This window comes from Colletotrichum orchidophilum, assembly GCF_001831195.1.
Source record: "Colletotrichum orchidophilum strain IMI 309357 chromosome Unknown Scaffold_6.1, whole genome shotgun sequence".
In the NCBI taxonomy this organism is placed as follows: Eukaryota; Fungi; Ascomycota; class Sordariomycetes; order Glomerellales; family Glomerellaceae; genus Colletotrichum; species Colletotrichum orchidophilum.
In genome coordinates this window covers 450,835-466,525 of record NW_019172962.1, presented here as the reverse complement: position 1 = coordinate 466,525, position 15,691 = coordinate 450,835, and the positions used below count along the sequence as shown (strand labels likewise).

At 54.8% G+C, this 15,691-nt stretch overlaps 4 protein-coding genes across 4 annotated transcripts; 2 read left to right on the top strand and 2 right to left on the bottom strand.

Annotated features, from left to right (window-relative positions):
• Positions 1-269: 269 nt before the first annotated feature.
• On the bottom strand, positions 270-1,358 carry CORC01_01245 (short chain dehydrogenase; the record flags this gene model as incomplete). The annotated part of the gene is made up of 1 exon (XM_022612901.1): positions 270-1,358. The coding sequence occupies one exon, from the start codon at positions 1,356-1,358 to the stop codon at positions 270-272; it is 1,089 nt and encodes a 362-aa protein (XP_022480662.1).
• A 6,998-nt stretch (positions 1,359-8,356) lies between these two features.
• CORC01_01244 (uncharacterized protein) lies at positions 8,357-8,879 on the bottom strand (the record flags this gene model as incomplete). The annotated part of the gene is made up of 2 exons (XM_022612900.1): positions 8,357-8,769; positions 8,855-8,879. 2 exons carry the CDS (start codon positions 8,877-8,879, stop codon positions 8,357-8,359), a joined length of 438 nt encoding a protein of 145 aa, XP_022480661.1.
• A 1,527-nt stretch (positions 8,880-10,406) lies between these two features.
• Positions 10,407-11,225, top strand: CORC01_01243 (uncharacterized protein; the record flags this gene model as incomplete). Its single annotated transcript, XM_022612899.1, has 2 exons — positions 10,407-10,692; positions 10,924-11,225. Coding segments are annotated over 2 exons (588 nt in total), but the record flags the coding sequence as incomplete, so codon positions are not given.
• A 1,823-nt stretch (positions 11,226-13,048) lies between these two features.
• Positions 13,049-14,683, top strand: CORC01_01242 (RNA recognition domain-containing protein; the record flags this gene model as incomplete). Its single annotated transcript, XM_022612898.1, has 1 exon — positions 13,049-14,683. One exon carries the CDS (start codon positions 13,049-13,051, stop codon positions 14,681-14,683), a length of 1,635 nt encoding a protein of 544 aa, XP_022480659.1.
• Between the last annotated feature and the right edge of the window lie 1,008 nt (positions 14,684-15,691).

Below are 15,691 nucleotides of genomic sequence, written 5' to 3'. Positions count from 1 at the left end.
TTACTTGTCGACTGTTGGCGAGGATTCTCTATGCTCGTCAGGCAAGCAAGATTGAATTCATCGAACAAGTGCCCACGCACCGTCCTCGATTCTCTGGCCGTTGTATTGCAAGACTCACACGCCCGCTGACATCTCGGTAAGGCGCTTATATCCGCTTGTTGCCTCCTTCTCAGCCATGTCATCTCATTACCCTCCCTTGTGTTGGCTCCGTCCGGCCTCCCCCCTTCACCATGGGGCACGCACGCAGCTATCGTGCCGCATAACATCACTCACTTTCCCCCTCGAATCGGCCTCGTCAAAATCGAAAACGCATCTCCGATCCACCCCGTCCATCCCCGAAGATACTCAACCGTATTCATGATCCTAATCCACCGCCACACAAAAGCCTCGCAGTCCTTGTAATCTTCCGCATACACATCCCACACCGCAACCTTGCCCTTCTTCACACCACCGACCGTCCCCCCTTCCTCGCCTTCCTCCCGTGCCCCCATCGCATCAAGACCCGGCCCAACAAGCAGAGCCCTCCCAACAATCCCCTCGTCAGCCACAAGTCTCGTAGTAGCATCAACCACATCCCCAAACGCCGCCCCGCCCGCCCCGCCACCAAGCAACACCGCCTCCGCGACGCCGGGGAACATCTGGCTCCCGCTCACAAAGTACGGACACACCATGTTCAAGCGGATCCCGTGCCGTATGTACGCCGTCCCGCGCATCGCCCGAAAAAGGCCCGTCACGGCGTGCTTGGACATGGTGTACGGCGCCTGACCGGGAAAATGCCCCACGCCAGCGACAGACCCGACGAGCACGAGACACCTGTCGCGAGAGACGCCGTTGCGCGGCAGCCAGAAGAGGGCGAGGTGCGTTGTGTACGACAGTCCCGTGACGTTTACGTCAATGGTCCTCGTCGACGGCTCGCGCGGCGCGTCCAGATCCGTCCTTGAGGTCTCGGGCATCTCGAAGCGCTGGTTGGCGCCGGGCTCGTTGATGCCCGCATTGGCTACAACGACGTCGATGACGCCGCTCGGCGAGAGGCGGGCGCCCTCTTTAAAGAAGGACACCTGCGAGTCCCAGGATGTGACGTCGCAGGTGACAAAGTGGTGCGAGCCCCCCTTTGGATTCTCGGCGCGGAGGGCGGCGACGAGGGCCTCGCCGGCGGACGGGTTGATGTCCCCGATGATGATGTTGGCACCGTGAGAGGCCCACTCGCGGGCAAAGGCCGCGCCGAGGCCGAGAGCGCCGCCGGTGACGAGGACGGTCTTGCCGGAGAGGGTTGAGGGGTCGTAGGGCTGCGTTGTGTCGACTGGTGGCGAGAGGTTTGTCACGGGGACGAGGTTGTGGTAACCCTGTGCGACTGTCATGATGAGAGGGGCGGGGCGAGCGGTGAGGGCGAGTGATGCGCGACTGTGAGACGTTTGATTTTGTTGAGATGCGGGAGCTTGCAGTAGTCTATGAGCAACGTCCCGGCGCGGAACTGTGGTGAACGAAGGACAGCAAATAAAAGAGAGGAGAGGGAGCTTCCTAGACGAGTTGAGTTCGGTCTCGATTGTAATTTACCATCTAAATGGTCACAAAATAAGCAGTATCAGAATACCACATTCTTGAGAAAAGACCAGCCAGGTTTTTGGATTACATACGGATACTAGGTAGGTATGTATCCCTAACAAGCCACGCAATGCGAAGGCGAGGCGATAAAAGAAGTGGACTGAGCTTTGTGCCCACGCGACGCGGCTACAGCCCGTCGGGTAAGATTTTGTCAGTGCCGCCAGGTAAGCACTGTATGCCGTAGCGCGCTGCGGCTGAACTACCAAACCCGCGACATTTGTCGCCTCGGCTGGCAGGATTCCGTCCCTGCATCCGTTTGCGGTAGAGAAAAAAATAAGAGAGTGAGCACCATTCGTCGTTGACGATGATCGCGGCTTCTCGTCAAAAGAGTCCCCGCCCCGGCGCCGGCATGCGTTCAAGATCATTCGGGCAGGGAAGTACGGAGCAGGGTACCGGAGCTTCTTCCAAAGGCCCCCCCCGACCCGTTGGGACGTTGGAGGGAACTAGACAGGATCAACTTTGAGTCAGGGGAAACAAAAACAGCATGCAACTCTGGCCGGAGCCGCTTGGCCTAGACGGGCAGATTGGGTACGCGGCGGGGGGGGAGGGGGGCAGCGGGCGTGGCCGAAGCCTGTGGCCGGACTGAGCAGTCAGCCACATGCTTGAAGATTAAGCACATCGACAGCTCACAAGCAGGACGAGGTTTAAAAAGCTGACCCTGGAGATAAACCCCAGACGCAAAGGGGCATGGGGCTCTGTGGGCTCCGTGCCAAGCTTGCCACACACCCACCCCCTTGACACCAAACCTTTCCCCCTCCCCCCCCTAGCCTAACGTTTCGGTTGTCTCGGGGCCTGCATATAGTTGCTGCTGCCCGTGAAGTCTCTCAAGGGGTGATCCAAAATTAGACTCGAGGGAAGGGGATGAAGACGTTTCGTTGCGGCGGTTTTCGGATGAGTGTTGTTTGGTGTGCTGCAGCTCGCACGCTTGTCAACGACACAAAGAGAAGGATGAGGGAAAGGGAAGGGGGGAAAAGGAACACAAAAGAGAAGGGGGGAAAAAAAGGGTTGGGTTGGGAGGGCACATTTTTGCTATCATGAGCACAGGTTTTTCGTTGGAGAAGACCCTTGCTTTGACCTTCTTCCCACCTGGAGGAAAAGGCCCATTTCTCCGGACGGCTTGCCTCAGCAAAAAGCAAAGACACCGACTTCCTGAGGGCCAGGCAACCCTGTCTGCCCAAGAATGCGGAAGCCCCCCCGAGTGGTTGATTGGCGAGGGAAGAGAGGTCAGATGACCTTGACTTTGAGCGGGCAGAGTATTTGTAGGCACGCGCCTTTTGCAATGGCTTCATGGCACCCGAAATGCCTTAGGTCTGGCAGTGGTTTGTGGTCCGATCAGCCCTATGGGCTGTTGGAAGCGCGATGGCCCAGAATTACGGAACAGAGGTGCTCTGGTTGTCTCGCGCATCCATGCCACCATCATTCTGAACCCGAAAGCGTTGGTTTGACCTGTGATCGGCCAGGGTCTGTAAAGATGAAGGCTCGGCTCTGTGTGAAGTTTGAACAAACACCACCGAGCCATGGCCTGACGGCGGCTCGGCGCTGCGGCCACCCGAACGCCGGTCTTGTCCAAAGTTGAGAGATAATGGGGGCCACTCGCTTCAGTTCCCAAAAAACCTTCAACCTTTTTAACTTGCTTGGGAAACAGTTCTTCCAATCCTGCCCAAGGAAACGCAGGCAAACAGCCTTGGTGTCTGACCACACTCGCCAAACATCAGCGAGCCATAGGTATTCAACAGCTGGCTCGTCTGTAAATATTCTTCTTGAGTGAGATAGAGTGGGTCTCGCCTCGAATTCGATGTTTCAATGGAAGCCCGGCCGAGATGAATGGAAAGGAAAGGAAAACCGACGGTAGAACGAAGGGGATGAATCCCGTAGCATGCAAGTGAGTAGGCTTTCGTCATCGGCAGTCATCTGGGCAAATTCGTGAGAATCGACGACGCCAAGCTTTGCCAGGAACCCCGCAGACCGCTCTAGTGAAAGACGGGACAGCCGACTCTATCGTATCGGAAGTCTTCCTGATAGACACCCTCCCTGTTGGGTGGTTCTGACCTTCAAATCCTCTCTCTGTCTTGGCCGCTTTCATTCTTAGCGCTTCTTCTCTGTCCACCCCCTCTCCCCCCAATTGATTGTGCTCAAACTTCGTCATCGTGTGCGGTCTCGTGGGCCTCAAGCATCTGATTTCAAAGAGCGGAAGGGCAAATGGCTGTTATGACGACCTTTCTTGTCGACGGTTGTGGCTGGCTGCTGTTCACAACTTGTTGCACTCCCACATCTCTTCGGCAAAATGAAATTGAACTGAGACACCAGCCACGGAAATTGCTCCGTCTTTGAGGGACCAGTCACTAGAGACGTGACGGTCCAACTAGGTGTCAGCTGGGAATCGGGGCTGCTAGATCCAGACCTGGATAGACGCCATGCTTGGGAATCTGTCTCTGAGATACAGGTACCACGGCCAGCATTCGGCTTAAGGTGTGCAATGCCCCGCCGCAGAAAAAAGATGCGCCGTTGCGGATCAATTACAAGTGACAGATGTCAGAACGAGCCTCCAAGGCCCAGGCCCGAGGATGGTGCCCCGAGGAAAGGTAGCTGGTTTAGCCGGAGCGGGAGACTTGTCGACAGCACATCGTCGTTGGTCTCGGCAGTGGAGAGATGTCTCGATTGGCAGGCCAGCCCACCTTCAAGCAGCCGGGAGGGTCTGGTGTGTGTGTCCATGGGGTTGCGAATTACCGAGTCAAACTGGAGCTTACTGGCATGCTCCCATCCTTTCCATGTCGTCTTAGCCAGCAATCAGACCGTTAAACCAAGTCGTAATGGGGGGGGGGGGGTGTCGCTCAAAAGACATCAGGATGAGCCTGGTGCCCTCTGCTATGCGAGCAGCATAGTCCAAGCGCTGAGCGCTTGAATTCGTCCCAACAGTGCGTCTTCCTTGCTAGTTTCAGGATTCTGCATCCGGACGTGACTGGCCATGGTACCCGTACAGTAGCTCCATGCACCGCTGCTTGTACTTTTCAGGGTTGTGGACCAATGAGATTCTAGTTTGCATGAAGCCGTCTCTGCTGTACGTGATTTGACTTTCCAACGGTTGGCTGATAACTACAGAAAAAGGACGTACTCGGTCACACAGGGAGTGACCACATATCAGGATTGTTGCCAAATCAGGTAGTGGTTTCTTCTGGGTGTCATTTGGAGCTCGTGCTAGTGTGGAGAATTGGCGTTGTAACTGATTGCTTGCAAGTCGACAGGATTCCTCGCAATTGGGTCGACAGGCGAGGATGTTTGTCCAGGAAAACGTCGATGCCACCATGGCGAAGAATGCCAAATACCCGCTGTCGAAGCGATGAAGGTTACTTGCGGAGGGACAGGTCGAAACTCGCGGCCCTTGAACTCTAAGTTGAGAGGAAATAGCACAAAGGGTGAACTTATGCAAGGCTGGAGTTCCCCGAACGTTTCGTAAGCTTAGCAAACGGCGAAGTCTGTTCTTTGGTGTAACCCCAGAGCCGAGAAAGCAGGATACCAGTTGAGCCTCAAGGAAGTAAATTGCCCTGTGTACATCCGCTCTGGGCTCAGTGATTTCAAAAATTTTAGCAGAGCTGGGAGCTTTTCGAACGACATAAGATAGCAGTGCAAGCCTGTGATGGTCGTCTAGGTCTGTATCTCTATCTGGATCGAACCAGCTTCGAGTGGTATGGGTAGAAAGCTGTGTGAACCCCCATTTACACTGTGCCTATGGACAACACAGACGAGATCCACAAATGCGCAAGTGGCCGACGGAAGCATGGGTGTCCTTTCTTGCTCCGATACAACCGAAGAGCTGCTGGTGTGCATTTCGAGGCCCCTCGGGAGTCGGGAATGTATAGCGGCACATGCTGAGTACCTTAGTACAGGGACAAACTTGGCGAAGAGGTATGGAACCTTTTCCATGGCTGATTTCGCTTCTCGAGCCTATAGTAAGTTGATCTGTTCCTGACGCGAAGCTATCCAGCTTCGTATCTACAGCATGCTAGATATTTTCGGTATTGCTGGCTTCATGGCTTTCTCTGCGCCTGTCAGTAGCTGTCAAGGGGGCGAAATCAAGCTGGCTCTCCGTTGGTTTTTTTTTTTGTGTGGAAAAATGTCATCTCATACGACTACATTGTACACTGTTTCAGGGGTGGGCCGACCTCACTTGTTGTTGATGCGATGACGAGCGGATGGCAGGACAAACCAGAGGCCAGCAGAGAGCATTGGGTCGCAGATGTGACGACCGGGCCGCGCCAGGAGAAGAGCTCAAACACCAAGCGTAACTGTACTGGGTGTGTCAGCACACCGTCAAGTGCCATTGAGACAAGGTAGGGAGAGAGCAAGGCTCTGCACTGTAATCTGGTTCTAGTACAGTGTCGGCAGATATTAGAGCTAGAGGCGTCCAGAGCAATTCTTCTCAGAAGAGCGGAAGACACCATGAAAGCAGAGATACTGGGTACCTCAAAGTGAAAGGTCAAGATTTCGAGGATGGGGAAACCCTCTTGAAGTCTAGAGAGGTGCGGATTTAACCTCGCGAGGCAGCTAGAACAGTTTGCTTCCTTGGGTTTTGATGGCTAGTATTGTGGAGAAGAATTCAGTTCAAGATACTCAAGTTGCACTGTAATTTGATGAATGCTAGAAGTGGTATGCTTTTGATGCTTACTAGAATTGATGATCAAGGTGGGCAAGTCGATGGAGTGCGCTGATGTCAAGCCAGACGGATATGTAGAGCGAGCGGGCCAAAGTGTAGGTATTCAGGTATATTTGCCTGCCCTCGAGCAAGCAAACGCGGGAGGAGACCTACAACCTAGTATAGTGAAAACCCATTGATTTTGTTTACTTAAGACGCCGGTGGTGTCTTCCAATCCGGACTTCATCGTGAGGGTAGAATAAATGACGGTGAATGCAAGTGGCTAGCTAGTCTAGAGCACTGGCGAAAGAAAGCGCTGTCTTCGCGCAAGGATCTAATCAGGAGGGGTCTTTACCTTCAACAGCTCACCCCAGACCGTATTCTGCCGTGCTGACCAGATACGGATAAGCACGGATCAGAGAGCGGCTTCGATATTGAGCCAGCAGGGAAGCAAGACGCTAGGGCTGCATTGGGCAAGGGAGGCCCTGTCGTCGCACAGGTCAACTGTCTTTGGTGGCCTGGGGAGGGGGATTGTCCGCACGTCAATGTCGTCCAACAAGAAGGGGAGCTTAGGGACGAGCGTCGAACCTGAGTATCATCCACAGCGAGGCGAGGGATCTGAGTACGCATGTGTGCGTCTTGCGCCATGCATCTCCTCAAGGTCTTTCCACCTTCAAATGCATTATATACCTGTACAAGCCTGCATGTCATCTGCCAGTCAATTTGTGGAATGTGCTTGCGAGACGACGAGTTTGGTGGTGTACTTCGGACTTTGGACAGTATCAACGGCGAGCAGCTTTGCAGAACAACAAGGATACGAAGGCGCCCAATGAGAGGCGCACTGCCACTTCAGGGAAGAGCCATGTTTGGAAATTGGCGGAGTTGAGACTGGGTGAGCTGTGTCGGGGCAAAGACCGATCCATTGGTTTCCGTCCGGCATGTTCAGAGGCAACCCCCGGGCCGGAGGATGAAGTAAAGAGTAGCATCGTGGTGAGAGCCGGGGAATCGAAGCTTGCTCGGCAATCCAATAAGCTATCGTCGCCTTGCTTTAGCGTCAAAGTGGAAGACGGGTCATCTTCGATCTGGGTGTCTACATAAATCGGTCGGTCAGCGGTGCATACGAGCAAGTCGGCTGGGCAAGGGGGATTCTGTCAATGCAGCAATCGAAAGAAAACAAGAATCCAGAGGGGAATAAGGCAGAAAAGTAGCAAAAGAAATCACGTTTCTGTCGTAGCTCACAGAAGCAACCTTCAGGTAGAGGAGTGGAAATAATACCGAAATGTGTGTCCTGATGCGGAGGCGTGCTCGACATGGACTTGGTGGCTTAACGGTGTCTTCGTACCTTGTCAGAACCACTCCATCTGCATAGCCTGCCAGTCTCGTCAGACGATCTCATGTCCATCGTTTCGCAATACCAATATCTGTCTTCTCGAGTGAGATGGATAGGAACATGACTCCCTTGGGCTTGTTCAATCTTGGCCGGCTGCGAAACCACCCCCACACTCAAAAGGCAAATTGGCAGCCTTTTTGAAATGTCGGCCAGCATCGCGATTGGCAGGTGGCATTCAATCGTTCAACCCCCCTTCCCCCGGCAGGACTGCTATCACGTACCCTCCGGCCGTAGCAGAGCCTCGAGATGGAAAAGTCTCGCCTGCATATAAAACCTGTATCAAAAGTGTGCGCCCTATATATCTTGCCTGCAGATATATGTGTGGTCTGCTAAAGGGTTTCGGGGGTTCTCGCCGCAAGAAGTTTGATTATCTGCATATGATGGCACCAGCAGGCTTGCGCCTCGGCGCATGCAGAGTGTGTGAGGCGGGAACGGGTGAAGGATGTTTTGAGTACCGGCAGGAGGGCTGACGATGATTAGACGCGGCACAGACTTGACTCTCCAGAACTCAAATGGCACAATGTCGTCGGGTCGGGGCAGAAAAAAGGACCAGAGGGGAAAGGAAAGTTCCAATATTGCCGGTGTCTCCAAGGATCTTGGCAGTCGGGTCCCGAGAACTATGAATGGCAGGGTGTACAGTATGTATCACTCTGTGACCGAACACGGCCGACCTAGCTCGCAGATCTCAGCTCTCCCCCACCAATGTGCCGATACGACGAGTATATTGCACTTTATCACGGCGGACGCACGATGACGGCCCATGATGCAGCGGCGCAGTTGACAAGAGCAAGGGGTTCCATCGAGAATAAGTGTACGTGACAGGGCTGGTGTCGACACCATCTTTTGTCTTCGTCGCAGGAAGGTTGACACTCGGAGGGGATGCCGAGGAGAGGGAAAGCCCTACAGAAACAAAGTGAATAAACCGTGTGGGCAGCTGCCCATGTCCAGGTCCTAACCCACGCTATCGCAGCTCCGCACGGGCTTGAGGGTCTGGTCTGGTCCCTTGCTTCGCGGATGCGGATGCGGTGTTCCTCGCCCCGGATGCTGCTGGGTTGATGGATAAGGACACCAGGTATCCGTAGGTACTTCAATGCGGAAGTGTTGTCGACAATGGTGGGTGCTGCTACGTACGAATACAGTACTGGGCCCGTTCTGGTAAAGCAAGATAGGCGGGTTGGAACAGGGTATCCGTAGGCTAATGTACTATGTAGCTTGGGTGTCTGCCAACTGACCGGCGTGACGGGCACATGGCCTCATCTGGTCTGTGGTCTCGCGTGGTAGATCAGGGCCGACAGATCTGTTGGAGCCAAGGTGCCTGTCTGTCCAACACCCGGCGTGCAAAGACGCAAGGCAGAACAATGGAGTAGGTATTCGTAGTCCCGCACAAGTCGTTGGCAGAAGCCAGAGGCGCGAGGCGCGAGGTGCAGAGCGCAGCACATGGGTTTCCCACCCGACATTTGAGGCCGTCCTCCCGAGCGGTTGCAAACGCGGATCGAGGGCGAGGCACACGCTTGTCTAGCTCCATGCAATGACCCCGTCTCCAATCCTCCCGGGTTTCAGCGGCGGCAGCTTACGATACAGCTGGCCATGCTGGCCTGCTGCTGGCCTGCTGGTGCTGAGCGGATTCGGTACTGTGTAATGAGCTAGAGCTTTTGTTAACTCTTGCTTTGGTTCTTCAGGTACGATATTCGTGATGCGTGCGCCGGCATTTGCATGGCAGCGAAGCGCATCGAGCATCTTCACAGTATCACTATCAATCGTCGTCGTGTAGCTAGGTCGTCCAGGAGCAAGGAGTGTCGTTGATCATATTCACCTTGTCTTCCACGTGCATCCACAACCGTGCCTCGGCCGACTCTTGCTTGACGCAAGCAGCAAAAAGAAAAAGAAAACCCCAAAGCTTACGGATACTGGGAAGCAGATGCAGGTCGGTCGAGGTAGGTAATGCGAGGAACCTGACCTGGTGCTTGAGTATCCGCAGAGACATGTGAGCAGTGTTGCAGATTACGACTCTTGTACAGTGCAGAAGACGAAGCCCGTCCAATGCCGTCTTTCCACCGGGCTGCTTCCCATACCGGCTAAGGTACGGACATTCTACTCCATGGTGCTTGAGGGACGGGAACTTGTCCTGCAAGTCGAGCAGGGAGGTGAGGAAGTAAGCACCGTAAGGTGAGGTGAATCTGCTGCAATCTGCGTTGTTGCTTCTTTTCCTGTTTCGAAAAGGCCGACTCCACCCTGTCGTTGCTGCCTCGAACTCAGATTGGCGAGGGCAGGAAGGCACCACGCAGTGAAGTGGTGTTGGTATGAGCAGGGTAGGAGCACTACCTATCTACCTTAGTACCTTCCCACCAACACGGCAAAGCCTGGAGGCAGGAAGAACTTTGAAGGAAAGTGCGACGCTGCAACACCAAGCCGGCCACTTGATTCCCAATTCTCTCTCACCGTGTTCTCTCACACTCCCGTCCTTGCCCAACCGAACCGCTTGACCGAAAAATATGGACAGGCTCCGTTGCTCCCTCCCGGTTCTTACGGTGGGAAGCAACCAGCAACTTGAAGCCGAAATTTGGTCTCTGTCACTCCCTTTTCTTTCCCCGCCCCTTTCTCCTGTCCCTCGACGTTACCTCTGGCAGACGTAGACATATGTCGCGCTCGTACAGATACGCACCTCGCACAAAGACAGGGAAGAAGATACCTACCTACCTTGGACCCGCACGCACTTACACACGCGCACTTTCAGTTTCCACGCACTTTACACGCACACACGCACACACGCACAGACATACCTAGCATACGCGCAACCCTTTTACCGCCCAACAGACAGACAGACAGACAAGACAGAGACAGCAAGACGACAGGCCGATATCCCAAAGCGAGACACCACCGTCCACCACACGCGCCTCTTGGCAAGCACCAGCCCTCAAACGGTGCCAACGATCGCCGAAAGTCTACAAGACCCCTGAGCCCGGTCGCACTGCTACCACCTTGTTGGACCAATCCGCACCCTCTCCTGACGCCGTTATCCCCTCTAAAGGCTGTGCCACCAAGAAAACCAGCCTAACAGGAAGACGTACCGGCAGGGGCCTCCCTTCTCTTGTCTCTCTCGCTCGCTCGCCCGCCCGCTAGCCTGCGTCCCGCCCAGGTTAATTCCGTCTCCCACCTCACTTGGATCCCCTTAACCACCATCACCACCCATCATCACTCACCACCCACCACCCACCACCCACCACCACCGCTTCCCTACCTACCTACCTTACCTTACCTAACCTTACCTTACCATTGCCACGACCGCGGCCTGCCTCTGCTGCCACGGCAATCAAAGACACACATCCACGAGCACGCAACCCTCATCAAGCGCTACTTGGGTACCTACACGTACCTCCTCCACGTTCTCCTGCTCCCGCTTCTCTTGTGCTGCTTGCTCCCACGACTCCCAGTCTTCCTGGAAAAACACTGGCGCACTTCATTCCCCCCCCCTCCCCATACCAAGTGCGCTCGCTGCACACACCCCCAACCGAGCGCCACAGCAAGAGCACAGACACAGAAGCCGTCGACGCAATTCGCCAACTGCTCTCGATATCAAACATTTCGCCAAAGAAACAGCGTTGAACTGGCGACGGCCGCTCACAGGGTTCTCGGGGCGAGGCAGAGATAACGCAACAATCGCTGCCTGTACAAGTACCGCATTCTCGACAACTGCGACAGGCTAGTCACTTACACAGAACCTTCGTCAGGGTGGTTGCACATCCCCACCAGACCAAGTAGACAAAAAGTATACTTGTGCCTTAGTATCGCCTTGGCCCACACCAAACGCTTCACACCTTACGCGATCAGCCTCTGATTGGTACGATACGTCCCTCCCGAGTGCTCCAGCGGCGGCGCAATTAGACCTCCACAGCACGAGCATCCCTCGTCCATCCCTCCACTCCCACTTTCTCGAGTCCAGAAGTCCAAACACGACTGCAGTGGACTGGACTGGACCCGAATCCAAAGAGCTCGAACAAGGACCACCTCCTCGAGAAGAACCACCGTCGACGCCCCTAGGCCCAACAGCCACCGCGACCGACCGACTCTGCTTTCACACACCCTCCCAGCGCCCCAGCTGCAGCGTCTTCGCTTCACTGGCTTTTCGATACTGGCCGGGTACGGAGTACTTGGCATTTGTACGGATACACTACGGATACCTTACTTCACATCTCCCTCCACATCGCCTGATCCCTTCATCAAGCGAACACTCTGGGTTTCCCCAAGGTATAGACCCAACAGACTTTGGCTACAAGCCACCATTCTCGATACTTTGCGCTGCCAAACCCCACGGTAAACCCACGACATTGACGCCGTCCTGCAACATCCTTCCGCACCTCCGCCCGCTTTTCACCCCCTCTTTTGCCCATACTGTGCACACATTCGCGCAGGCTCACAAACAGATTGTGCCCCAGCTTCTTCTGTCCTTGCCGACCAGGACCCAGAGAGACCCCCCGTCGCGGTAGTCGTGCTGTCGACCTTGGCTTAGTCGTTTTTCGGCTCTGGTCATCGAGTCAACCCACCCGTGGATGTAGTCCTATTGGGTACCTGTCACCATCAAGCTTCGAGGGGCCCCGGCAGGTCGACCTGCTCTGGCCTGTCATCTGCTGCGTACCTACCACTCGCCGGTACCCAAGTCCCAGTCACCCCGTCCCGGTTTCCCAGAAGCTACGGATACCCGACTGTCGAACGCAACCAGCCTAGCATTTGCTCTACTCACTCTCCGAGGCCCCCCTTGCCCTTGGAGCGAAGTAGTCCAGCCAGCCGTCCCTACATGCTATCCTGACGCACCGTACCGCACCGCACCGCACTCAACCCAACTCACTCAACTCAACCATCAAGGCGCGCACACCTCCTGGTCCTCCCTCACTTTACACACTTCATACTTCGCCCACTACACACTTCCCACCATCACACCTTGCCTTTGCATCCATCTCTTTGCCATAGTGCCACACTCCCTCGCGGTACCTTTGCACCCTGCTCATTTTCTCTCCTCGTCCCCGAACTTTGAGGCACGATACATAACCTTGCCACAACTCCTCCCGCACGTCCCATAATCCCTTCCTCATCTACCAAAACCCATCCAACCCCCCCCAAACTTTTCGACTACGCCTTTGACTGCATTCTTTCATCGCCCTGTACTCTCCCGTCGCGCATTCGAAAATCGACATCAACACCCGATAATTTCACCGCGTCTTGGCCCATTTTCCCGCATTCTTGTTCACGCGCCTCAACAGTTTCCACTACAGCAGCGCGACTGTCGCACTTCTCCCTCTCTGTGTCGCAGCTTCGAAGCATTTCCAGGCACCACGCGCCAGCGCATGCACCGCAACACCGGCGGATGACAGGCGAGTAAAAGGTGAACCAGGCGCATCTACAGTCTCATCAGCCGCACTCGACCTTGTGGGATGACATCGAGTCGCGACACTCCTTTTACACCAACAACGACAACAACCACCACTGCAAAGATTACTGCCATGGCTGCGCCGGCTTTTCTACATCAATCACAACCCTTCAGGTCCTCAAACACCCAGGCACCGTTCCTCTCGTCCGTCAACCCCTTTGAGCGCGATGCCGCCATGCCTGTCGGAACGCCGTACTCCAACTCGGGTTCTGTGGCAGCCTCTGTCCTGATTCGTCGCCTTCCGCTGAACACCTCGGAGGAATCGCTTCGCCTTATGGTCGTTTGGTCCAAAGAGCTGGTCGACGTCGAAGTGCTACCCGTAGATCAATCAGAAGACAAGGGGTTCCGCTCGGCCGTCTTGAAGTTTAGGACTACGAACGGGGCAATCGAAACAAAGAACATGCTAAATGGAAAATCCAACATTTCAAACGACGCCAACATGATTGTTGAGATTCTTGGGGGTAGTCCGACCACGTCGAGAAGATATGCCGAAGCCGGAGGGACTGGATCGTCGAGTACTGCCTCGTCCGCAGCTTCTTCGGCCCCATCCTCGCGACAGCCATCGCGATTCAACGGCGCATTCCAATCTCTCGAGAAGATCTCGCCGCCTCTGAACGGTATCTATGGCTCCAGCGAACTGCCCAACCCGGAGTCCAGCGCACACTATCAGAACCTCTTTTCGCCTCAGTCTCCCATCGGAAATCACCTCACGGAACGGACGCGCATTTCCGGGAAATCGCTGATTAACAATGATGCCGCTGATGATGACGAGACCGGTGAGCTGCTGAAGGATCCAGTCGCCTACGCGGAAAACGGTGCTACGGCTCAGAGAAGAGCTACCGCCCCACAACTACCCATATCGCGTCTGGCGAGCCTGTCCCTTAACACCACCAGCACAACACCCAACCCGTCCTCGCTTCCGCAGTATGGTCAACAAGGGATGGCAGCGATGTCGGCACATCCAGTCATGTCACCCACTGTGATGGGCGGTGGGGGCCCACACACTGTGGCGTTTCACATGGGAACTGGTCCTTACGGCCGCCATAACTTTCCGCCGGTCAACCCTGCAGATCAGAACCCGCCTTGCAACACCCTCTACGTGGGCAATCTCCCCATTGACACCTCTGAGGAGGAGCTGAAGGCCATGTTCTCCAAGCAACGGGGTTACAAGAGGCTTTGCTTCCGGACCAAGCAGAACGGACCTATGTGTTTCGTTGAATTTGAGGATGTTTCCTTCGCTACGAAAGCTCTTCACGAGCTCTACGGCCATCCGCTGCACAATAGCGTAAAGGGCGGCATTCGCCTCAGCTTCTCGAAGAACCCCCTGGGAGTCAGATCAGGACAGACCCCAGGTCAGTCAACGTCTCCAATGAGTGGCATGATGACAGGGTCCACGAATGGATTCAAGACTACCAACGGACCTCCTCCAGGACTTTCGGCGCCACCTGGCCTTGGTTCCGGGCGTTACAATAACAGCTCCTCGGGCACGCCGCCCTACACCGTTGCTGGCTTTCCAGTCACCGGCAACAACAACGTGTGGAACGGTTACAACAGCAGCACTATGACTGCTGGTGGGCCCGGTTCGTTGATGAATGGAAACAACTCGAATTATCTGCCACCACATATGCTTGGCAGGTAAGGCATGCTGGTATGCGAAGAGGCCTATCTGGCTTTCAGAGGCAGTATGGCGAGAGTTCTGGCGTTACGGTGTTCAAGTGCGGATACACGGCAACAAGGCAAACCAGAAGGTGCTCGGACAGCCTCGAGGACGGCGCTGTTTGATGATCTCGGCGCATACGCATTTACATCGGCATATGATTTCTTCCGGCATTTCATCATTTACCTTGATTTTTTTCCCTTTCAAATCTCACACGATCCTCACTCGCCCTTCTGCGATGGGCCTAATTTCGTTGTTCCACCGCAGCCACCAGCACCGGAGTCGCGTCGGCTACTTCGTCCATGTTCTCATCTCATCGGAGTCCAGGAACAAATCATCAGTGGGCGTTTAATTTGCGTCGACTTCGGGTACTAGGCTGCAATTAGGCGGAGGAATTGTTTGGCCTCGGCTTTCCTTTTAACAATCAATTCCGGTTTAGGTTTCTTTATTTTCATTCAGCATGGCGCGTGGAACGGACATTTTACTATGGTAGACGAACTTTGGGGAATCTGGTCCCATGCCCTCCGGACAACAAATACCCCGCGCCAACGACTCACGGATGGAGTTGTTAGGCTCGAAATTTTCGGCAACGCCTTTACGTGGCGCCCTGACGATTTTGGGGCAATGGGTTCGAGGTTCTCGCGAGAGACTGGGATATTTATCGGCACAGCGACTAGCGATTGATGTATGGAGAGGGAACATTGTATTGAGCCTTGGGAGCATTGCATGAGTTCACCCCAAAAGAGAAAATGCCCCGAAGCACAGAAAAGAGCGAATGGATTCGGTTGGTCTCGCGGCACCCGCCAACCCAAAACAAAAACACGGCATGAAAGTCTGAAGAACTCTTTCGTTTACTACGCTCACACATGTATGAAATATAAAAGTCACGCTCTCCCAGAGGGCGGACAGTGGAGAAGGGAGAATTGCGGCGGGCGTTGGAAAACCATCTGGCAGCGACAAGTTCTGACCAGCTCGGGAACTTTCACTCGA